At 44.1% G+C, this 20,965-nt stretch overlaps 1 protein-coding gene across 2 annotated transcripts in view; it reads right to left on the bottom strand.

The window, feature by feature from the left end:
* LOC144831395 (methionine--tRNA ligase, cytoplasmic-like) overlaps positions 1–20,965 on the bottom strand; it is a 179,760-nt gene that overhangs the window by 46,152 nt on the left and 112,643 nt on the right. For both annotated transcript variants that reach the window (XM_078688991.1, XM_078688990.1), the window contains exons 13-15: positions 16,999–17,094; positions 16,708–16,825; positions 498–711 (exon numbers count right to left, since the gene is read on the bottom strand). In XM_078688991.1, the coding sequence (XP_078545117.1) occupies positions 498–711; positions 16,708–16,825; positions 16,999–17,094 (428 nt within the window). The remainder of the gene's footprint in view (positions 1–497; positions 712–16,707; positions 16,826–16,998; positions 17,095–20,965) is intronic.

Genomic DNA, 20,965 nt, shown 5'->3' with positions numbered 1-20,965 from the left:
GGGCAACTTGAATACCTAAATAAATATAGCTAGAATTTTTTTTTTTTTTTAAAACCTCTCCAGCACATATTTTCCATTACACACCTCTCAATCCAGATAGGCATTGCCCTCCCACTGGAAGGAGAGTGGCCATATTTTTCCATGAGTGGACGCTACATTAACTAGGATAACTGGGATCCATGTACCTTAAACAGTCACTATATTAAAAGACGTCCCCTGATCGGTTGCTGGCGGTGGCACTGAACTGGTATGGCAAGAACACGAAAGTGGACTTGTTTCTTCGGTTTAAGCTCTCCTTTGTTACAACAACTTCCACAATGAGGTGGTAATACATGGGGATACAAGAAGGGAGTAGGGCAAAGATGTAGACATAATTGCATCTTTGGTCCCAAAACAATATATATTTTCACCTATAGGTGAAGTAAATTTCTTTGAACTGGTAACGGGAGACACTCTTAGCACAAAGAAAGTCTTACACTTATGAAGGTGGATTATACCTGTTGACAAAGTTTCCCAAGTTGTTAAGGAGCTCAGAGTTGTTTTTCAGTAGTAGGTCGTTCCATGAGAAAGCGCTGTCTTGCCCCTCAGGCCTTAAAAAGAGTAGGTAAAACCTCCAGATGTCGGCTGGAATGCCGGTATCCTTGGCCATGTCTCCAAAGACACCCACGCCACGGCTCTTTGAGAACTTTCCATCTTCATAATTCAAATATTCTATAGGAAGAAAAAAGTGTGAAAAAACAGCATACAACTACTTATCTCTGCCAGCACTGATGTGAATGGAAAACAGCTATAAAATTACTGTTCTAGAATGAGCACAAATCGAATTCCTTTATAATTGACTCAGAAAGTGGCACTACACCTTAGCTGGCATTGCCATTACAAATCTTAGCCAATGGGCTGTGCTTTCAATTAAGTACATAAAGCTGTGTACCAAACCCCCCCCCCCCCCCCCCCATCAATGACTTCTCTACTAGAGCCATTCCCCAATTGTTACAGACCGTTTTGTAAACAGTGCCTTCATTAATGAATTCACCGTTTCTTCCCATTAACCTAGTTAATGATCTGTGACTCCCAGCAGTAAACTGCTGTAAATCCCTTCCATCTCCTAACTGTAGATCTATGTACAGAATAACAAATTAAATAAAGTAATGAAATTACTACAGCTAATAAACTGTCAGGTCTAAAAGATGTCAAAAGCAATATGCCAGAACCTCTCCTAGTTCATTCAAAGAGCATTAGAGAACATTGTGTGTTTCGTCAAATAAATCCTTGTATTTCACTTTTCAAGATGGAGGAATCAGCTTTTACTCTTACACAGGACACCGTGTTTAGAAGGTACAGAGGTCATCTTTGTAAGTGTTGGGTCAGGATTGTCCCCTGCATGCTGTACAGGAATGCCCCCCTGCACCATGGGCTCAATTTCATCCAAACGCTATCATGGCTTTTGATTTTTTTGCCCTTGCATCACGCTCATCTAGCTTGCGCGGATAGGCTTTGGACTGCTCATGACATGAGTAGGTCTGGGATTTTGTGCTAAACTCCCATGTGCATGTTATGTGTGTTAATGTCTGTAGCCTGCATGGCACGTGCATCGTGCGTGCGTGAGTAAGTCAGAGTAATGAAGGCATGTGGGATCCATTTTGGATACTTCTGGCTTGGCACAAGATGGAGCTGAGATTGTGTACCCACACAGTGGAAGTGGATTAATCACATTCCTGAAGCTGTAGGGAGATATACAAAATAGTCTAGTGACTCCTTTATATATTCTTTTAGGGCTTTCGTGTAGCAAGGAGCTAATGATTCGTCTTCCTGAACACTTACATTAGGTGCATAGTAGGTGTGAGGAGTGGGACTGCAGACTCTGTTGTGCTAGGTGAGGAAACATTTAGGTGAGGCATGCCTTTTTGTCTTCCCCTAGATAACTCCTTAGGTTGGGATGACACAGCCTGATGCAGAAACCTCGCCTCTTTGTGCTTCTGTTGTGAATGTTCCAGGCTGGAGACTACCCTACTGAGCGAAGCACCACTCTACAAAAAGACTGTATTTAGAAAACAGCCTGGAAAGGACACATGAAAAGAGAACCAATATAAACCGGTTCAGACAGAGAATAAACATATCCTATCTGGTTTTGTAATACAAAAGTGAGACCCCCCCCCCCTCTCTGAACCCCCACCCCCCAGTCCTCTACAGCCAAGAAAAGGGCGTGTTCCACAGTGTACTCCAAGGACTGCTGTGCTACCAGGGCTGGTGCCCGACTAACAGCCAGTCTCCCAGAAGTGTGGGGACATCCGGTGCAGGTAAACATGTGTCCTGAAGACCTGTAATGTAGCTTTTTAGTCAGGAAAAACGCTGAATGTACACATGATGCTGAAAACGTCTGCAACAGAATCTTAGGACTAATTGCTTCTATAGGTGGGTCTGTATTATTTTGTGTAATTATGTATATGCCGTACAAAGCACTGAGATAGGGCAATGAAAATGGAAGCTTTGGAAGTGGAGTGTGGGCTAGATAACAACAAAAGATATATAGTCTTCTGACACAGAGGAAAGGTTTCAGTTACACACAGCTTTATAAAAGCATCCACTGCAAGCAGCAAATCTTTAAGAAGGAATACATTCACTCATACAGATGTGAAAATAAACTTCCTTTAGCATCAACATTTAAGAAGAGGGGACATGGAAGCAATTTAAAGTTAACATTTCCATAAAAAAGATGATTGGCTAGTTTAATATTCTATTGCCCAAAGGGCTAGCATATAGACCTTTTTCTAAGAAACCCTGCATACATACCCACACAGGATAGATCAGAATGATTCTAACTTTTCATCTGTGTATGTATTTCAAAACAAAAGAAAGACTAAAGAAGAACCACGGTAATCAGTTCCTTTAATTGACCTACAGGAGGAGGCTTAAGAATGTATTTACCTGCAACACAAGCAGTGCTTAATTTGAGCCTGTGGTTTCCGGTGCTCGGCACCAACACTTAATTGTCAACAGCACAGGTATGACAGTTTGACAGTCTGCCACACTGTGGCATTGTTCATCTAATTTGGAGAGCGTCACAAGCCTCTTCATGTGGGGAGACAGTTGTTCTAGGGTCGCAAACTTACCAGGGTTTGCACCCCACCTTTTTCATTGAGCACTATGCTGTTGTTTACCTAATGGACACGACGCATGGTCCATGCAACAGTATTGATTTTCCGAGGGATACAGGATTTTACATAAGGACTGCCTTGGTATAAATACTTGACATTTTGGCCATCAAGTATGCTATTGGACGTTGGCCTTGGGATCATCCACACTGGAACGCATCATATCAATATTCCCATATTGCCTTTAAAAAGTCTTAGTATAAGACAAAACACGTGTCGGCAAAATCGTGTGCTGGAAATTTTTGAAAAACTAATAAAAAGTGAAAGAATTATCGCCTGATGACATCTTTTGGACTATTTATATGTTCCACACATTCATTGTCTCCTTGGATTGTCCGCATCAACCTATGTCTAGGAATGCATGTGATTTCAGACTGTGTTTAGTACTTGTCTAACAATATACTTTGATTGTTACAGATATCAAAGGGTGTGCTGTAACAGCTTTATTCTAATGTCTTTAAGCTATGTTGTAGAGCATTGTGGCTGCAGTCCAGCATGTTGAAGAGTTATAATAAAAAAGTGTTATAAGCATTTTTGCTACCTTATATATAACCAGGAATACATTATGTACAACTGAACGACCATATAAAAAAAAGAATCAACATAAAAATGTCTTCTAGTTAGGTCTTGCCTAGGCCGCGATTGCTCTGTCTCCACGAGACATGCTTTATTCAGGTATGGACTTTAACCTCTGCCCATCTTTTCAATTGGCTCCTCTTACTAGCCTTTGTAAATGGTGGCTTTGATTCGTCAATTAAAAATAAAACCATTATTAAGGATGGCCTATTTTTGGATAGAAAATCACGTATTCCTTGGTCAAAATACATCCAAATTTAATAGTAAATTATTTAAGTTACAGATTCATGTAAAACCGGGACATGTGATAACCATAATTAAACAGGAGACCAAGGATTCATTTTTGGCTTATAAAACAGAGACACGCATGAGAGTGGTAGGGAAGCAACCCACTTTTATATTTTACCAAACAATTGAATCTAGGACCTGACTCTAGTGACTAAGCCTTCACACCGCTTTGTATTGATTAGATTGAGACTAGGAACAGTACACCACTTAGTCGTTTTTCCTGCAATGAAAATGTGTGCCCTAGATCCTACTCCCTGCCCCAGTGATGAGCAATCCAAGCAAAGCACAACCCACTTTACGAGCTTTTGTAATTTTTACCTGTATTTAGGCGTTATTACTTGAATCCACTTTTTATAAAATATAATGTGAGAACATACCATGCTGCTGTGAAATTACTTGTTGCCCTTAATGATCCCGGGATATGTTTTTATGTTGCGTCATATATTTTAAAAGCAATTAATGTAAGAAAAGGCTTTGTCCTCTGATAACTGATCAACATATATTTTGATATGGAATATTTTATGTATGGCTGGAAATGCTTTTAGAATTGTATTTTAAATCTGTTACTGTTTTTCTGGTAGTTGTACATACCGAATTAAGCTTGTTGATTGATTGATCAATAGGCTTAGTAGTCCCTCCTTAGTACCGCCTTTTCTCCTTTTGTAACCTCCCATGGGGGCTGCCACTGTAACGTGTTGTGACTCAATATGTTTTATTTACAGTCTGTCAGCACTATTTTCGTAAATGACTCTCTCCTATTGAACACACAACATACTCTCCTGTAAATGCTTGTGTTTTTTGAAGCAGCGCGGCAAGCCATGCTTTATCTTTTGTTTTTGCTTCGCTTCAACAATGGCTGCCGCCCCATTAACGCTGCAGGCACTCTAATGTATTTTTTTAAAGCAGCACAGCACACCGTGCTTTATCTTATGTTATACTTAAGCTGCGCTTGGTTATGTATTTTTACATCCGCCCATCCCCGTCCCGCCACTCTACACTAACTTAAATATGTACGGGCCGGCGCTTTATGTCTAAACATGGCGCCTGCTTATAGCATCATTATTATTTTTTCATTAGCATCGCACCCACTTCACAGGCCGCCATGTGCATAACTTAATGTGCCTGGGTGCCGCTCTTTAGGTTTCAGCATGGTGCCTGCTTTCATACTTACAACACGGGCAGTGCGGTTTATGTTGGAGCCCGGCACCCGATTTTATATTTATAAATACAATAGTTGAAAGTCTTGCAAATTCATTATTATTTGCAATGTGAATAGCTCAAACTTTTAGTACAGTGAGACCTATTGCATTGCAAATGCTTGTTGGTTTATTAGGCGGCAATGGGATCCGCAACTGGGTGGAGCCTGCTCTGCCTCGGATGTCCCTTTGAATAGGGATGCATAGGGAAGCTGCTAGTTGGAGAAGCAATAATGTGAATGGCGGGTTATGTGGGGAAAAATACTTGGAAGGCGATACGCCCATCGGGGAAGACGGCACCTCCCGATCTGGCACCATTGTAGAGCTTGGGGCCCACTGGCCTTGGAGTTGTTGCAGAGACCCTGGAAGGGACAGCCACGCTCTCCCACAGATACTGCTGGACATTGCTGGGGGGCTTGCAGAGAGACTGCCCCGGCCCGGGCTTAGCCCGGTGTATAAACTATATGAACATTAAAGGGGTCTTAACTCCTTAACCACGGGGCAAATTCTGCTGCGGTGCGGGAGTTCTATTGAGTGGGCGGGGCCGCGTTAGCCAACGGACGTACGCAGCACTATCGAGGTAGTGCTTGCGACGGCTGTTGGCCAACGCGTGCACGCAACGGTTTAAGGCCTAACCCGTGAGAAGGGATCAATAATATACCAAAACCAAAAAGAAATACCACACAAGCCCAGAAATTAACATTAATTGAAAAGACACAACATACACATAAATCTAGTGTGTCTGAGTATTTATCTCATATCATATTTAATGAATTCATTTAATCCAAATGTTTTCATTTATAGTGAAAGTCATATCAACACAAAACCAAAACACAACAACAACATGAAAAAGAAAGTTATTTTCCACAGTCAGTGAGTTATTGCCATTCAGTCCAAAATAACTTGCACCCAACGTTGTTCTTACCCTTTGTCGTCATATGGGGATAAAACATCAATAACTCACTGACTACAGAAAATAACTGTTTCTTTTTCATGTTGTAATTGTGTTTTGGTTTTGTGTTGACCCATGAAACTTGGACTTTGAGCATTGGCTCCAGGAAGTTGTGTCCCCGGAGGACCTATGCAAACATTAAGCCCTGGAATGGGTCATCGTATGCCTCCTCACCTGGGGACCCCACTTTGCCCAGTGATAGCTTGCCTCCTTCACTTCTGTGAAAGAGGTCACCTTTTGCAGCAGGCATGAGCACATTATGTGTTGGAAAATGCCACTGTCTCCTTATTCCCTGACTTTACTCTCCAGGTGCAGACCCAGAGGGCATCATTTTTTGCAGTCAAAAAGAAGCTGCACAACCTGGGCTTGCATTGTTCCCGTCTGTTTCCGGCCTGGCTGAGAGTCTAGACAGGGGATTGAGTGCACTTCTTCATGGATCCGGGTGCGGCTTGGGACTGGTTGGAGTCGTATGATCAAGGTACTGTACGCCTGGAGTTGCCGGAGAGCCAGACGCCCCCGAGACCCCGACGGCAGAGATCCTGCCGTAGAGGGATGAACTGGCCTACAAGCAGCATTGGAACACACAAGGGCAGTGGAGCATGCTGCATCTCTCGGGGTAACCGAGGACTCCTTGCAGAGGGTATCCTCGACCCACTTCAGTTACACTACGGACTCAGAGGACTCCGGGTGCTAGGTCTGAAGAATAGGTTACCGGGGTTATCCTGGGCATGGCATAAGACCTTGTCTGATGGACAACTGGAGGCCATCTCTGAGGAGTAGACTGCAATTTTCATTGGGCTGTGACGTATTGGTGGCTTTTTGATTATTACTGTTGGGGATTTATACTGTTTTTGATCTGCATGTGCTGGGGGAGCTGGGCAGGGGGTGGGGGTGGTGGCTGCTTGTGCGTATTGTTCCACTACTTAGGGATGCTTATTTCCATTCTCTTTCTCCCTCTGGAATTGCTTGTTTTTATTACACCCAGTTATGGAATTAGTTGGCCCCACTGTTGGCATTTAGTTGGCTCCTTATTGGGCCCTGTGTTATTCATTATTTGGGCAGGAATGTTGTATGTCGCAATGCAAGTGGGGTTTCGGAAGGATGTGATTTTGGCATGTTGGTTTGCTTTTTGTTGTATTATTTTCTTTTTTAATGATGTTCATATGGCACCAAATGATCTGTAATGTGTGTATGCTTCTAATGAGTGACGCGGAATAGCTGCTTTGGGGCAGTGTATGGCAATATGCCTGGACCAGAGCACTTGGCGACCCAGATTAGACAGATCACATGGACCGTGTGAGGCTTATCCTCTCCCTCCAACGCTATGTTTTAAATTACCTGAAGTGCAGGTGGGTACATATTGCAATCCTGCAGGAGACTCTCCGTACGGTTCCCAAGTGCTTGGTCTTGCACAGGTGATGGAGGGGTCTGTTATATGTCACCACTTACTCGCCTTTGCACGAGGGGCGCTTTCAGTCACAACAATCAATAACACCCCCTCACTATTGGTATGTGTTAGTGCTAGGCCAGTTAGATGGTAGAGATGTTGCCTTCTTGAATATTTATGCTCCGAATGTGGATCAACCTGCCTTTTTGACTAGCCTGGCCCATCTATTACCTCTGATGACCTTATCTGAGGATAGTAGTGTGCGACGAATTGGGTTGCCGATCTGGGCTTACATCGATCACACCCTCCTCTGTGCACAGCACCAATACATAAACTAGCGGAGGCTGCCCGCTCCTGGACTGCCTGGACCTCTGTGATTGCTGGAGAGAGAGGAACCTAGACACCCGCAAATACTCCTACCATTCGGGCTAACATGCTTTGGAAGTGTGACTCGATAGTCTATTGTTGTGTGGTGTCGTACGGTAAGGTGGTTTCCACAGAATACCTAGCGAAGACTTATTCCAACCACTCCCCCTTGCTGTATTTTTTCACATGGTCCACAGGCCGAGGGTCCCCATCTGGTGCTTGGTTCCTACAATGCTCAAAGATCAAGCCTTTCTGATCAAGCAGGTTTCTAGCTATTGGTTTGAAAATGCCAAGTCAGCATCCTCGCCAGGGGTGGGATAGGAGGCCACGAAGGTGGTGGTGGTTTGGGGGTTCTGTATCTCTAACAAGATCAGGGTACAAGTTCAGCTGCACTCCGACATACTGTGGCAGGAGGCAGTTCTTAACGGTCTTCCCTGGGACTTCGAGGGGACTCCAGAGAGTAGGGAACACGTCCTAGAGGAACGAGAAACTACTTGCCCTTGTAGACCAACTGCGGCACTTTGATCATAAAGCATACATGACTAGGGTCCATGCTGAGAGACAAGTCAGGCAAAGTGCTTGCCTGGGTTTTGCAGAATGAGGTGAGAGGGCATACCATACTCCAGGTGAGAGATGCCATGGGAAGTGATGGCTTTTTGCAGGAGGAGATAAATACCATGTTCCATTATTATAGTGACTCGTACTTCGCTAGAACTGGTGTCAGTGATATGCTTAACTACATCGTTGACTTCTTGCAAGTAATCTTGGACCCGAGTTTGACGGTGCAGTTGAGAGTAGACATCACAGAGCAGGAAGTCAGCGGCGCGAGTAAAGAGATGAAGAGGGGTTAAGTCCATGGGTTAGATGGCCTCCCTATAGAATATTATGCGATGTATGCCTCAAATCTCATTGCTAAATTGGTGACCCTGTTTATTGATTCCCAGACACTGGGGTGCTCCCACCCTCATTGCGTGAGGCCACAATCATATCCTTGTTCAAAAAAGGCAAAGACTGACTTCTCTTGGACTTTTATCGCCCCCTCTTGATGCATGCTTAACGCAGACTATAAGTTACACGTGAACCGGTTACTACCACATATATGTGTTCTCTGAGTCACTCTGACCAAAAAGGCTTTACCCCTACTTGTAGCACAATGCCTAACACCTGTCAGCTGCTACTTCCCCCAGGGTCAGCAGGAGCGTCTCCCACCGGACTCCCTACTCATGTCCCTAGACATCAGGAAAGCATTTGACTCGCCCAGGTGGGAGTTCTTATATGCCACCCTACTTGGTCTGGGTTGTGGATTATGCTTCGTTAAGTGGATGAGACGTCTATATATGGGCCGGCTGGCTCGGGTCAGTACCGGCTCGGTCATCTCGGAGGTGTGTGCAAAGGAGCGTGGTACCAGGCAAGGTTACCAGCTATCGCCATTATTATTTGCTCTGGCTCTGGAACACTTTGCTCGGACAATAGAGCAGGGGGTCCACTATCGGTGCATATCCCTTTCTATCAATTGCCTCTATCTTTCATAAAGTGACCATTCGCTATTTGGGGGTGGCTATATATTGTCCTGTGGACCTGCTCTGTGAGGGCAATCTGCGCTGTGCTATAGCAGACTTGAGATGCTCGATGGCTTTGTGAACCTCCATTTCCCTATGGGTGGGCAGAAGAGTAGCGATCTCGAAGATGGTAGTATTGCCCTTCCTCTAGAGATCCCACAAATGTTCTTACGAGAATTGGACAGTATCATGCGGAGATTGTATTGGGGAAAATTGCTGTACCACTTGATGCTGAACACACTGCACTTGCTGGTAGAGGAGAGTGGACTGGCAGCGCCAGATTTTGAACTTTACTAGCTAGCGTCACAATTGCAGTGGGTTACCAGCTGGAGGTCTGCCCTGTGGGAAGGAGTGGGATGCCGCCAGCGTGGCCTACCTTCCAAGGATCTATTAACCATTACCTTACTGAAACCTAGATCAATATCCCAGGTCCTTAATACAAATATACTAATTAGAACAGTGGGCTTTGTTTGGGCTAGGGTGCTGCAATAAACTAAATTGCCCTACTCCTCCGAACTGCCATTGCTGGTTATCCGATGCTTGGGACGGTTGGGCGGGACTTCAATGCTGTATGAAACTGGGGATCATTATCTTGGGTGATTTATTTGTGGGGGAGGTGATTTCTGTCTCTTCGCGGAACTGCAGGAGACATACAACCTGCACAGGGTACATGAGTGGTGGTGTCATGGCATCGCAGAACCGTCACAGCACAAATGCATTCATAGGGTATACCTCACTCATCGGTATCACCATGCTATGTTCCCCAGCGCACCATTGGCGTGTCCTCATTGTCTGGCGAAAAATGCAGGCTTTTTTCACATGGTTTGGTCTTGCCCATCGCTGGCGTCATACTGGTCCACTGTCCTCCAGGTTATGCGCTGTGCTACCAAGCAGAACCTTGAGGTCACTTCTCAATTGTGTTTACTGGGCCTTCATGCCCATAGCGCAGCCCCGGAAGGAGACAGATAGATTCATAGACTTGACACTCATTCTTGCTCGCAAAAACTGACCATGAGTTGGAAATCGCCCCAAGATTTTAACGTGCATAGGTGGTGACTGGTGTTGGTTAAATGGTGAACCGTGAGAGCGAAGCAATACAGAGGGAAGAGAGTAGGGGGTATGGAGGATCCCGATCTTGCCTGAGTGCGATGTTATACTGGTGGCTTGCTCCAGTCTGGGCCTAGAGGGGCGGATTATAGAGAATGAACTCCGGTCTGGGACCTCTTCTCCTTCCTCTGACTTACAAGCAACGGTTCCAAACCTAAGGACCAAGCCTTAAACAGTTTGGAACATGATGGTCTGATATATTGTGGGCGCCTGGCCAAGGTAAAATGCATAGACAGTACCTGTGGTGGCTGTGGGTTGGCATGGGACCATGACAGCGATTTACTCCTGTGACCAAAACTCGGGTAGATGAGCTAAATTGCTGCCCTCTAACAGAAGCATGATTGCTTGTCAAATGCAATACTATGTGGCCCACTACCTTGATGTACACCAATTTTCTGGACTATTCTGCTTGCCGTTTGTACCCTTTGTTGGTTTGTGATGGTTTGATTAACTGCAAACAATAAACAAACATTTAAAAAAACTAAAAAAACAAAGTGGGTGTAGGATAATAAATAATAGAGTAATTAGGTGAAATGAAAATCAAATGCAATAAGGTTTGTTCAAAGTCTGTTATCAGTGGATGAAACAAAAAGGCTTGCCAGGTGTAACAGGTTTTCTGCCCTTTCCTAAAATGTAATGTTTTTTTCAGCACAGGAGGAAGGCAGAAGGGCACTCAAAAAGGTTGAACCTTGAGCATGAATTGATCTACAACCAAAGTGTTTGTCTCTTGCTAGATGTATGGGGAAACTGTTTTGGGTGGCACACTTTAGGTTGGTCAGTAAAACAGCAGCAGTTTTGTGAGGTAGGATGGAGTTCAACCAAGGAGGGCCTTATGCAGAAGGTGCAAAGACTTTAATTTAATCCGTTGTTTCACCAACATTAAAGGATGTGTGATCAGAGGAGGAATCATTAGGTTGGTGCTCCTCAGATTAGGGAAGAGGCAAGAAATTTAGTTTAGGATTCTAGCAATTTCATCATTGCTATCCCATGAAACCCAAATTTATTCCACTGTTGTGGTCTTTTTTGCAGACTTACAGCTCCAACAACAGGTGCCAACCTCTGAGGCACAAGCAGCAGAGGCAGGATTTGCTAAGGACAGACAAGAAGTGTAAGGATTTTTTTTAACTTAATTCACTTGAGGTGTGATCAACAAGTTAGCATCAGGTATAAAACTAAACTTAAAGCCATTTTGGGGAAGAAAGCATAGCTTTCGGCCTCTTAGGTAAAAGAAGAAATACAATGCTGCCTCAACATTGTCCTTATTAGATTAATACTGTTTGCCCTTGTCCTACCTCGCTTTTAGAATGGAGATCTCTGTCAAAAGCCAGATATCTCCCCGGGTCTCTTAAAGATACCTGGAACACTCCCAATGAAATACCAAAGTACGCAAGATATTCTTTGCTGTCACCAGGCAGCGATCATCCAGAGAACAGACCTCAGTTCAAGAAGAGACCTAAATCAGGGGTCTCCCTCTTCTATATGCTAGGACCCCATAAGAACTGGTATTCGTCTCTTCTGCCATTGTGAAGCAAACCAGGTCATCAAATTCTGAACCAGATTACATTACTATGGCTTTAAAGCCAGGCTTCCTGATAACAATGATGTAGGTATGTTTTACACCAGGTTGCAACAGAATTTGCCACAAACACAAACATGAAATTGCAGGGTTCCCTTTTGTGGATAATTTCTTCATCAGAGACCCACCTCATGCAGACGTTGTGGTTGTTTCAGATGCCAAGTTAAGAAGCACCTACACTTCTGAAACATCATATTCTGTCCCACCATAAAAGGACAGTATATAGATAGACCTATTATAGAAGAAAGAGTTACGTCGCAAAGTGCATGCCCGCTTAGCAAGACATGGCAGGTTTCTTTTAGAAAGGTTTGAAGTCCTGATTGAGTGCCTGCCTTTACAAAAAAAGGCAAGAAGCATCAGATTTGCTGAAAAGTAGTCTGGGACTATTTGATTAGGGTTTTATCAGACGTAGTAGTGGCATCTTCCTAAGGCGAGTCCCCAAAATACCAACTACCTCATCCTCTCCTCAAAGTTCAAGATCTAGATTCTGAAAATGAATTCGAATTTAGATATCCATAGTTTCAGCAGGGGGCAGGGGGGGGGGAGCTTGAGACAGACTTTTTTGTTTTGTTTTTTGGCAGAGCTATACATTGAACTGCATTAAAACAAGGTTGTCTGACTTAATAGTTGTATTCCTAAAGTAACTTCAGAATTTTTCCACATAAACCAGTCCCAATCAAGTAATATGTAGAGGGACTAGGTGTGACTAACTAACTAACTAATACATATATAAAACTTAAAATATTGAGTGAACAAGACAATTAGTTGTGTCCAGGGTCATTCCCAGGACTCCCTTGTCTGAACACCCGGGTAGTTTCTGCCATAAGTTTGAATTATTGATATTAACAACCCCCTGCCTCAATTGCAGTTTTGTTAGGAAACATTCCAATCACGAAATCATGTGCTGCCACCTGGAAAGATGTGTTTATTTTCTAGAGGCATATGTTGCCAAACCAGATTATTGATTAAGGCAGACTAACCTTAAACATTTCAGTTGGCTCATGCAATAATTTCTGATCTTCCTCCTCCTTTCATGGGGAGGTTTTGATGCTCTTATAATAACAGATAGGAATGATAAACATCCCATGATGCTGGATAACAGTTTTACCTGCTATTGCAGTTCTCTGTCATAAGTATCTTCATCACATTATTATTATTATTATTATTTATTGAATTTGTATTGCGCACAGCTACCCGCAATGGGTTTCCCGGCGCCAGGGACAGACTAGAGAAGAAGACAAGCAATTGCTGAGAGAGAAGAGAAAGAGGAACAAAACTAAAAACTCAAAACAGAAAAGTCTTCAATTTTTTGCGGAAAACCAGAAGATTAGTTTCTGTTTTTTAGCGCCAGCGGGAGAGCATTCCACATCTTCGGTCCTAAGTGTGCGAATGAACGGCCTCCCATTTTTGCCAGTCGGATTCTTGGAATCGCGAAATTGCCATTGTTAGATGACCTAAGAGCGACTAGGCTGATATGGCTGGACAAGATTGTGCAGGTAAATGGGAGCAGAACCCTGACGAATCTTAAACAGAAGACACAAAGTTTTAAAGACCACACGATCAGAGATTTTTAACCAGTGAAGGTCACGCAGGGCTTGCATTGCGGACGTTCTCCGTGGAACATTGCACAGAAGGCGGGCAGCTGAGTTCTGTACGACCTGGAGTTTATTTATTGTAGCTTTATCAGCTCCTCGATAAAGCACATTGCCGTAGTCGATACGGGACATCACAAGGGCCTGAACGACAGTTCTTCGAGTAGACTCAGGCAACATCCATATGATCTTCTGCAACCAGCGTAAGGTATTAAAACAGATTGCAGCAACCTTAGTTGCCTGCTGTCTCATCGAGAGTTTCTCGTCGATTAGGAAACCGAGGTTACGAGCAACAGGCACGGGGATAGGTAACGGACCCATATCACTGGGCCAGTGTCTAGAGCCCCACAGATCTTTATGTTTGCCTAGTATGATAACCTCAGTCTTTTCTCCATTGAGCTTCAGCAGATTGACTTGCATCCAAGCTGCAACGCGAGAAAGGTCAGTTTTTAGGGCAGAAATGTCCTGAGCCCTGCTGCTAGACAAAGAAAACACAATCTGCGTATCGTCTGCATATGAGTATATGGACAGACCGGCGTCCTCTACGATATAAGCAAGTGGTCTGATGTAAATATTGAACAACAAAGGGCTCAATATAGACCCTTGAGGGACGCCGTGAGCAGATGAATGAATCGCAGATTCAGCTTTGTTTGAAAAAACCTGAAATGTGCGCTCATTAAGAAATGAGGCCACCCAGGCAAGCGCTGGTCCAGCAACACCAAGGGAGCGGAGGGACTCCAGTAGGATGGAATGAGACACGGTATCGAAAGCAGCGCTTAAATCAAGAAGGATAAGCGCAAAGGTCTCACCGCTATCGATACCGTGTCGGAGTCGCTCGATCACCCCAAGGAGTGCGGATTCGGTGGAATAATTAGCGCGAAAGCCTGATTGGGATGGATGAAGATATCCCATGTTTTCAACAAACTCATTAAGCTGGGTATTGACATGGCGTTCCAATATTTTGGAACAAGCTGGCAGCAGGGATATAGGCCTAAAATTGGCAAGATTTGTGATGTCAGCACCAGATTTTTTTAGTAGGGGAACGACCATGGCGTGTTTCCAATCCTGTTCAACCCGCGATTCACTAAGGGAGATGTTAAATAACCTCATTAGGAATCTCCGTGGTTCAAGGTCAAGTTGTTTCAATATCTTCATAGGGACTGGGTCCCGAGGAGAGCCTGACCTGATGCTTTTTAAGCACAACAGGAAGGACGAGTCATCAAATGGTATCCAGTTGTGAAGGAACTCAGTAGGAGAGACCGAGGCATTGCAAAGAAAGCCGGGTAGGGAGAAATCAATTGGTGGTGGAAGGGAGGCCAAGGATTGATAAATGCCCTCAACCTTAGATATGAAAAAATCTGCAATAGCATTGCAATGTGTACCATCTAAAGCCGGCAGCGCAGGAGTGGTGTCAGCACCTGTAAGTTTCTTAACAGTAGCAAAAAGAGTCAGTGGACAATTCTGCACTGAGGTCATTGTAGAGGTGATGTAAGAGGCCTTGGCACGTTTGCAGTTTGCATGATAAAGTTTTAGCTCATCTTTGTAAGTCACTTTAGAAGAAGCGGAGTAAAACATCCTCCACTTCCTCTCCAGGGCTTTACATTTAGCATGTAGGGTTTTTAACTCATCCGAGTACCAAGGTGCTGGAGGGCACAAGGATCTATATTTACTGCCAGAACGAGGGACGAGAGCGGACACTGCATCTGTTAGCCACCCAGAAATGGGAGCATTCAGATTCTGCTCAATATTAGTAAGGGATGGAATTGTCTCAGTCAGACGCAGATTAAAAGCAGCTATATTGAGCCTGCCCCAGCGATAGGATGATTTGATTTCCTCCACATAAACACTGGCCGAGTAAAGACCAGGTGGTAGCACGAAATGTATCGCATAATGATCAGACCAAACAAGCGGGCGCGCCAAGTGAATGCAGTCAAATGAGAGAGTAGAAATAACTGGATCCAAAAGGTGACCAGCAAGATGAGTGGCTCCGGAATTGCAAAGTTTGAGGTTAAAAACCTCAAGATCAGAAAGAAAAGATTTATTAAGGGGATTGTTGACATCATCTAAATGGATGTTTAAGTCACCAAGAATGGTGAAATTATTCGATTTCAGAAGTATTGCTGATAGACAATCAACAAGTGAGGTGATCCAAGAAGCAGCATTCCCGGGCGGCCGATAAATTAACAGGCCGGAAAGCGTCAATCGAGGATTGATCATAAGTTTGAACAATGCAGCCTCACTACCTGGAAGATGTAATAATTCCAGTTTGCATTGGTAGGTGGATTTATAGATAATTGCAATTCCACCCCCTTTACCTGAGGGTCTATCCTGATGCAACACAACATAGTTAGGAGGGATAGCTGCAGCAATGTCCGGACCCGAACTGGCATGTATCCAGGTCTCGGTCAGAAACAAAGCATCAGGGGATTCCTCAGTTATGAAATCGAAGATGTTTAATTTATTCTTAGGAAGCGATTGTCCTAGTTCCCAATGTCGCTTCCAAAAAACGTGGGGACTGGACCGGTGAAAAGCAAGTGCTGGGGGACAGATGAACTTAAATGGGTTGTGCCAGATAACCCATGTAGCCTCTGCAAGAATGGTCTCAATTAAAGGAGAAGAAAATTATGTATTATGTTATAATCACGCCATAGTTTAATGTCCCTTTATTAGGAAGGATACCCAGCAATAACCTGGTGGTAAGGATTTTGAAGAAGATGCCCATAAACAGAAAACTGCCTTTAAATGGAGGAAACAGACCTATGCTGCAAAAGGGAACAACCTATATGTAAGACCAGTTTTGCAGATTTGCATCTTCTATATACTTCAACATTTGTAAAAAAAAAAAGATTTATTCAGAAAATTGAGCAGATGCAACCATTACATTTCACAGCAAACTGGGTCTGGCCTTCACCACAGACAAGACTCAGCAACCTTGCATTAAAGAGGCAAAACTTACCAGTAGCTATTAGGTGACTAACCAAGGTGTAGTTATCTTCTGCTCCTAGCAGGGAGCATGGGAAAACAACGCTGTGGAACGGGACATTATCTTTGGCCATGAAATTGTAGAGCTGCACCTGAAATCAATGCAGACATACATCTGAAATTAGGGGTGCTAGTAGCAACACCTTGCAGTTAAAGAGCTCAGGCAGCTACTGTGCCAGCTGCAGATATCTAAACACAACCGGTGTTGTTAAGTTTAAGCACAAAGAAGTCCTCTGTAGTAAGGCATTCAAGAGCGGAAACTGACCTGTTCTGGGTTCTTCCACCACTTCTCCCACTGGTCTGTGTAGTTTGCTGTGATAGAGAGGTAGCCAATTGGAGCATCAAACCAGACATAGAACACCTAAGGGCCACAGTAAGGAAACAATCAGTGATGACAGGGGGTGAGTAGAACAAAAAAAACATACCTTCTGATTCAGCTGTAGAGTCACATGCTGTGCATAGCTCGCAATCTGGTGTTGGGTCCGGATGTTTGCACTTTGTTTTGTTCGAAGAGGTCAGGAGGTAGGTGACTCTTCCTTTTGGTGATTGTGCGCATAGGCATTGACTCCATTGTTAGATTATTTGCCGCAGAAGGTGCTAATGGAGTTAGTAAGAGTAGTAAGAGATGTCCATGTATATATGTATCTAAGTAAGATGTAACTGCAACAGGTATAGGTACCCGTGGAAGCGGGTGGGTGCATGTGACTCTACAGCTCTACATGCCAAGAACAGATGCATACTGGTAAGTAGCATTTTCTGTTCGAGGCATGTGAGCTGTAGATCACATGCTGTGCATAGACTAAAAAGAAGTTATCTCCCAAAGCGGTGGCTAACCTGTAGCTGTTGCAATGGTTTGAAATAGTGTACGTAAAACTGCTCGGCCCACACTAGCTTGCTATCTGGCCAACACATCAACACAATAGTGTTTTGTGAATGTGTGAGGTGTAGGCCATGTTGCAGCTTTGCAGATATCATCTATGAGTATGTTTCCTAAAAATGCCATAGAAGCCCCTAGTTAGCGAGTGGAGTGCGCTCTAGGGGGAATTGTTAAAGTTCTTTTTGCTTTTGCATAGCATATATGAATGCATTTGACTATCCACCTTGCAATGCCTGATTTTGATATTCAATTGCCTTTATGTGGTGAAGCAAAAGCGACAAATAGCGATTTTGTTTTACAGAAATGTTTTGTCCTTTCTATATATTAAATAATTACTCTTTTCACATCTAAAGAGTGTAAAGCACGTTCTGCCACAGAATCTGGTTGAGGGAAGAACACTGGCAACTCAACAGATTAGTTGATATGAAAAACAGAAATTACCTTTGGTAGAAATTTTGCGTTGGTCCGGGTAACCACTTTGTTGTGATGTATTTGTAAGAATGGTTCTTCTATGGCTAGGGCCTGAAGCTCACCCAGAGCTCAGAGATGTGATAGCTATGAGGAAAGCTAGCTTCCAAGTAAGAAATTGTATTTAATTTCTATGCAATGGTTCAAAGGGTGGACCCATTAGCCTGGTGAGGAAAATTTTGAGATTCTATACTGGAGCAGGTGGAGGAATGATTCTCTTAAGTCCTTCCATAAATGCTTTAATGACAGGCATTCTAAAAAGAGACAGATGTTGTCTGTTCTGTAGGTATGCAGCTATTGCAACAAGATGTAAGCGTATGGAAGAGTATGCTAAATTGGATCGCTGCAGATGTAGTAAATAGCAAATGATGTTTTGAAGTGAAACGTCCAGTGGATCTATTTGATTGTATTACAGTATATCACAAATCGCTTCCACTTTGCTGCATAGTATGCTCTTGTGGTAGGACGTCTAGCCTCTTTGACAAGGTTCATTCAGTCTGGAGGAAGATTAAGGTAGCCAAACTCAGGTGACAGATTGCAAGGTTGCAATGGCTGGGATCTGGATGCCTTATCGCTCCATGGCTCTGAGTGAGTAGATTGGGAGTGAGGTGTAGTTTTTGGTGAGAAACTACTGAGAGCTCCAACAAGGTTGTGAACCAGGGTTGTCAGGCCCATGTGGGATCAACTGGGATTAATGTCAGGGACGCCTGTCTGAGCTTCCGAACCACTAATGGAATGAGTGGGAGATGCGGAAAAGCGTAGGCAAATATCCCTGACCAATTCATCCGTAGTGCATTGCCCTTGGACAATGGGTGTGGATGTCTGGATGTGAAGTTTGGGCATTTTGCATTTAGATTTGGCGGCGAACAGATCTATGTCTGGAAATCCCCACATTTGGAAGAATGGGAGGAGAACTTGTGGGTGGAGCTCCCATTCGTGAATCTGTTGTCTTTGACGACTGAGCAGCTCTGCAATATGATTGTTTACTCCTGGAAGGTGTTCTGCAAGGAGAAACATTCTGTGATGTATGGCCCATGTCCAGATGGTCTGTTATAGCTGGATTGAGTGTGTCCCCCCTGTTTCTGTAGGTAGTACATTGCTGTCATGTCTGTATGGATCAGGACAGCTTTGCCTACTAGATGAACTTGAAACGCTTTTAGCGCTAGAAAAATCACTAGCAGCTCTAGATGATTTATGTGAAGTTGCTTTTTCTGCAGGCTCCACATGCCCTGAATTGTATGCGTCTGGAGATGAGCCCCCCAACCAGTGAGCAATGAGTCTGCTGTTAGTACTCTCTGTGGCACCGGGTCAATGAAGGGCCGCCCTTTTGAAAGGTTTTGTGTATTCCACCACTGCAGAGAGTGATGTGCACGGACGTCCACCAATACCAGATCTGATAACCGACCCGGAGCCTGGTTCCATTGACTTGCTAAACATTATTGGAGAGAACGCATTTCTTTTTTCATTTTCTCCAGTGAGGTATCAACTGCTGGGCCAAATAGATGTTCTTTATCAAATGGTTGATTGAGAATGGACGTTTGCAACTCAGGCTTGAATCCTGAGATTCTCAAACAAGCATGCCTGCGTAGTAGTACGCTAGTGTTTACTGCACGAGCTGCCGTGTCTGCTGCGTCTAGTGCACATCTGATGGAAGTATTAGTAATGAGTTTGCCTTCCTGGAAAAGATCATTAGCCCTAGCCTTGTGCTTGTCAGGGAGAAATTGCATGAGCTTTTCTAGCTCATCGTAATGAGCCCTATCATACCGGGTCAACAAAGCTTGTGTATTAGCAATGTGCCAATGAGTGGCCGCTTGGGAAGCTACTCTTTTGCCCGAGGCATCAATTAGCTTGGACTCCTTGTCAGGAGGAGTGGCCTCACCTGTGGTATGTGAGTTAGACTCTCTTGTGGTTTCGAACGCATGCAAGAGGGCTAAGGGCAACTGGCCTTTGATGTAAGTGGGGTCAATAGGTACAGGCTTATATTTTTTCTCCACTCTAGGTGTGATTATTCTTGCCCTCACAGGATCTTTGAAAATTTCATCTGCGTGCTTTAACATGCCTTTAAGCATTGGCAGTGTATGAGTGGTTTAATGACTGGAACTTAGGGTCTCAAATAGAAAACCTCTTCTAATGGGTCCTTATGTAGCTCCACCCGTGATATTGAGGAGCTCTGTTAAGTAACTCAATATATCCAATGTTATCATCAGGTGGCCAGGGTCTGGACGGATATTGATCAGGGTCATTATCTGTGTTTGGGTCAGTGTGATAATCCTCCCAGGAGTCAGTGTCCTGTGACCTAACTTGATCCTCATTCCCATCCCCATCATCCTGTGAGTCAGGTGATAGTGGTGGTGAATTTGTGGGTGTAATAATTAAGTTGGGATCAGTAGGGAAGGAGGTGGAATGTAAGGTGGAGAAGGGTTAGTACCCACACTTTTCCTTTTGAGAGGAATGTGGTAGTCCTCTAGCTGGTCTATTTTCCGTTTTTTTGGAAGGGTAGCATGGATATGTCCTGTTTCTGGGTGTATCACCAGCTTTTTCTGTTTTGGATCAGACGGCGTTGCATCGGGCCGAGGTTCTTTAGACGGAGTGTCCTTGTCCTTACCCGCCGGTGTTGGCGTCGAAGCTTTCGGTTCCAAAGCTTTCGGTGCTGCAGGTGGAATTTTCAATACCGATGGGATTGGCACCGAGAGATGTTTCAGTTTGGCTTTCGGTGCCAAAGGTGTTGGTTGGGCACCGATATGGGGCAGACTCGAGCCGGAAGACTTTTCTTTGTCTTTCAGTGCCGAGCCCGGGGAGTCCAAAACTTTTTGTCGGGGCTGACCTTAACCTGAAGGCAGAGGAGGGGCTGGAGCCTTTTTCTTTGTTTGTTGAGGGGCCAAGGGGG

Source organism: Lissotriton helveticus, chromosome 1_1 (assembly GCF_964261635.1).
Source record: "Lissotriton helveticus chromosome 1_1, aLisHel1.1, whole genome shotgun sequence".
NCBI classification, from domain to species: domain Eukaryota; kingdom Metazoa; phylum Chordata; class Amphibia; order Caudata; family Salamandridae; genus Lissotriton; species Lissotriton helveticus.
The sequence above is the reverse complement of the archived record's forward strand: the minus strand, read 5'-3'. Positions and strand labels throughout refer to the sequence as shown.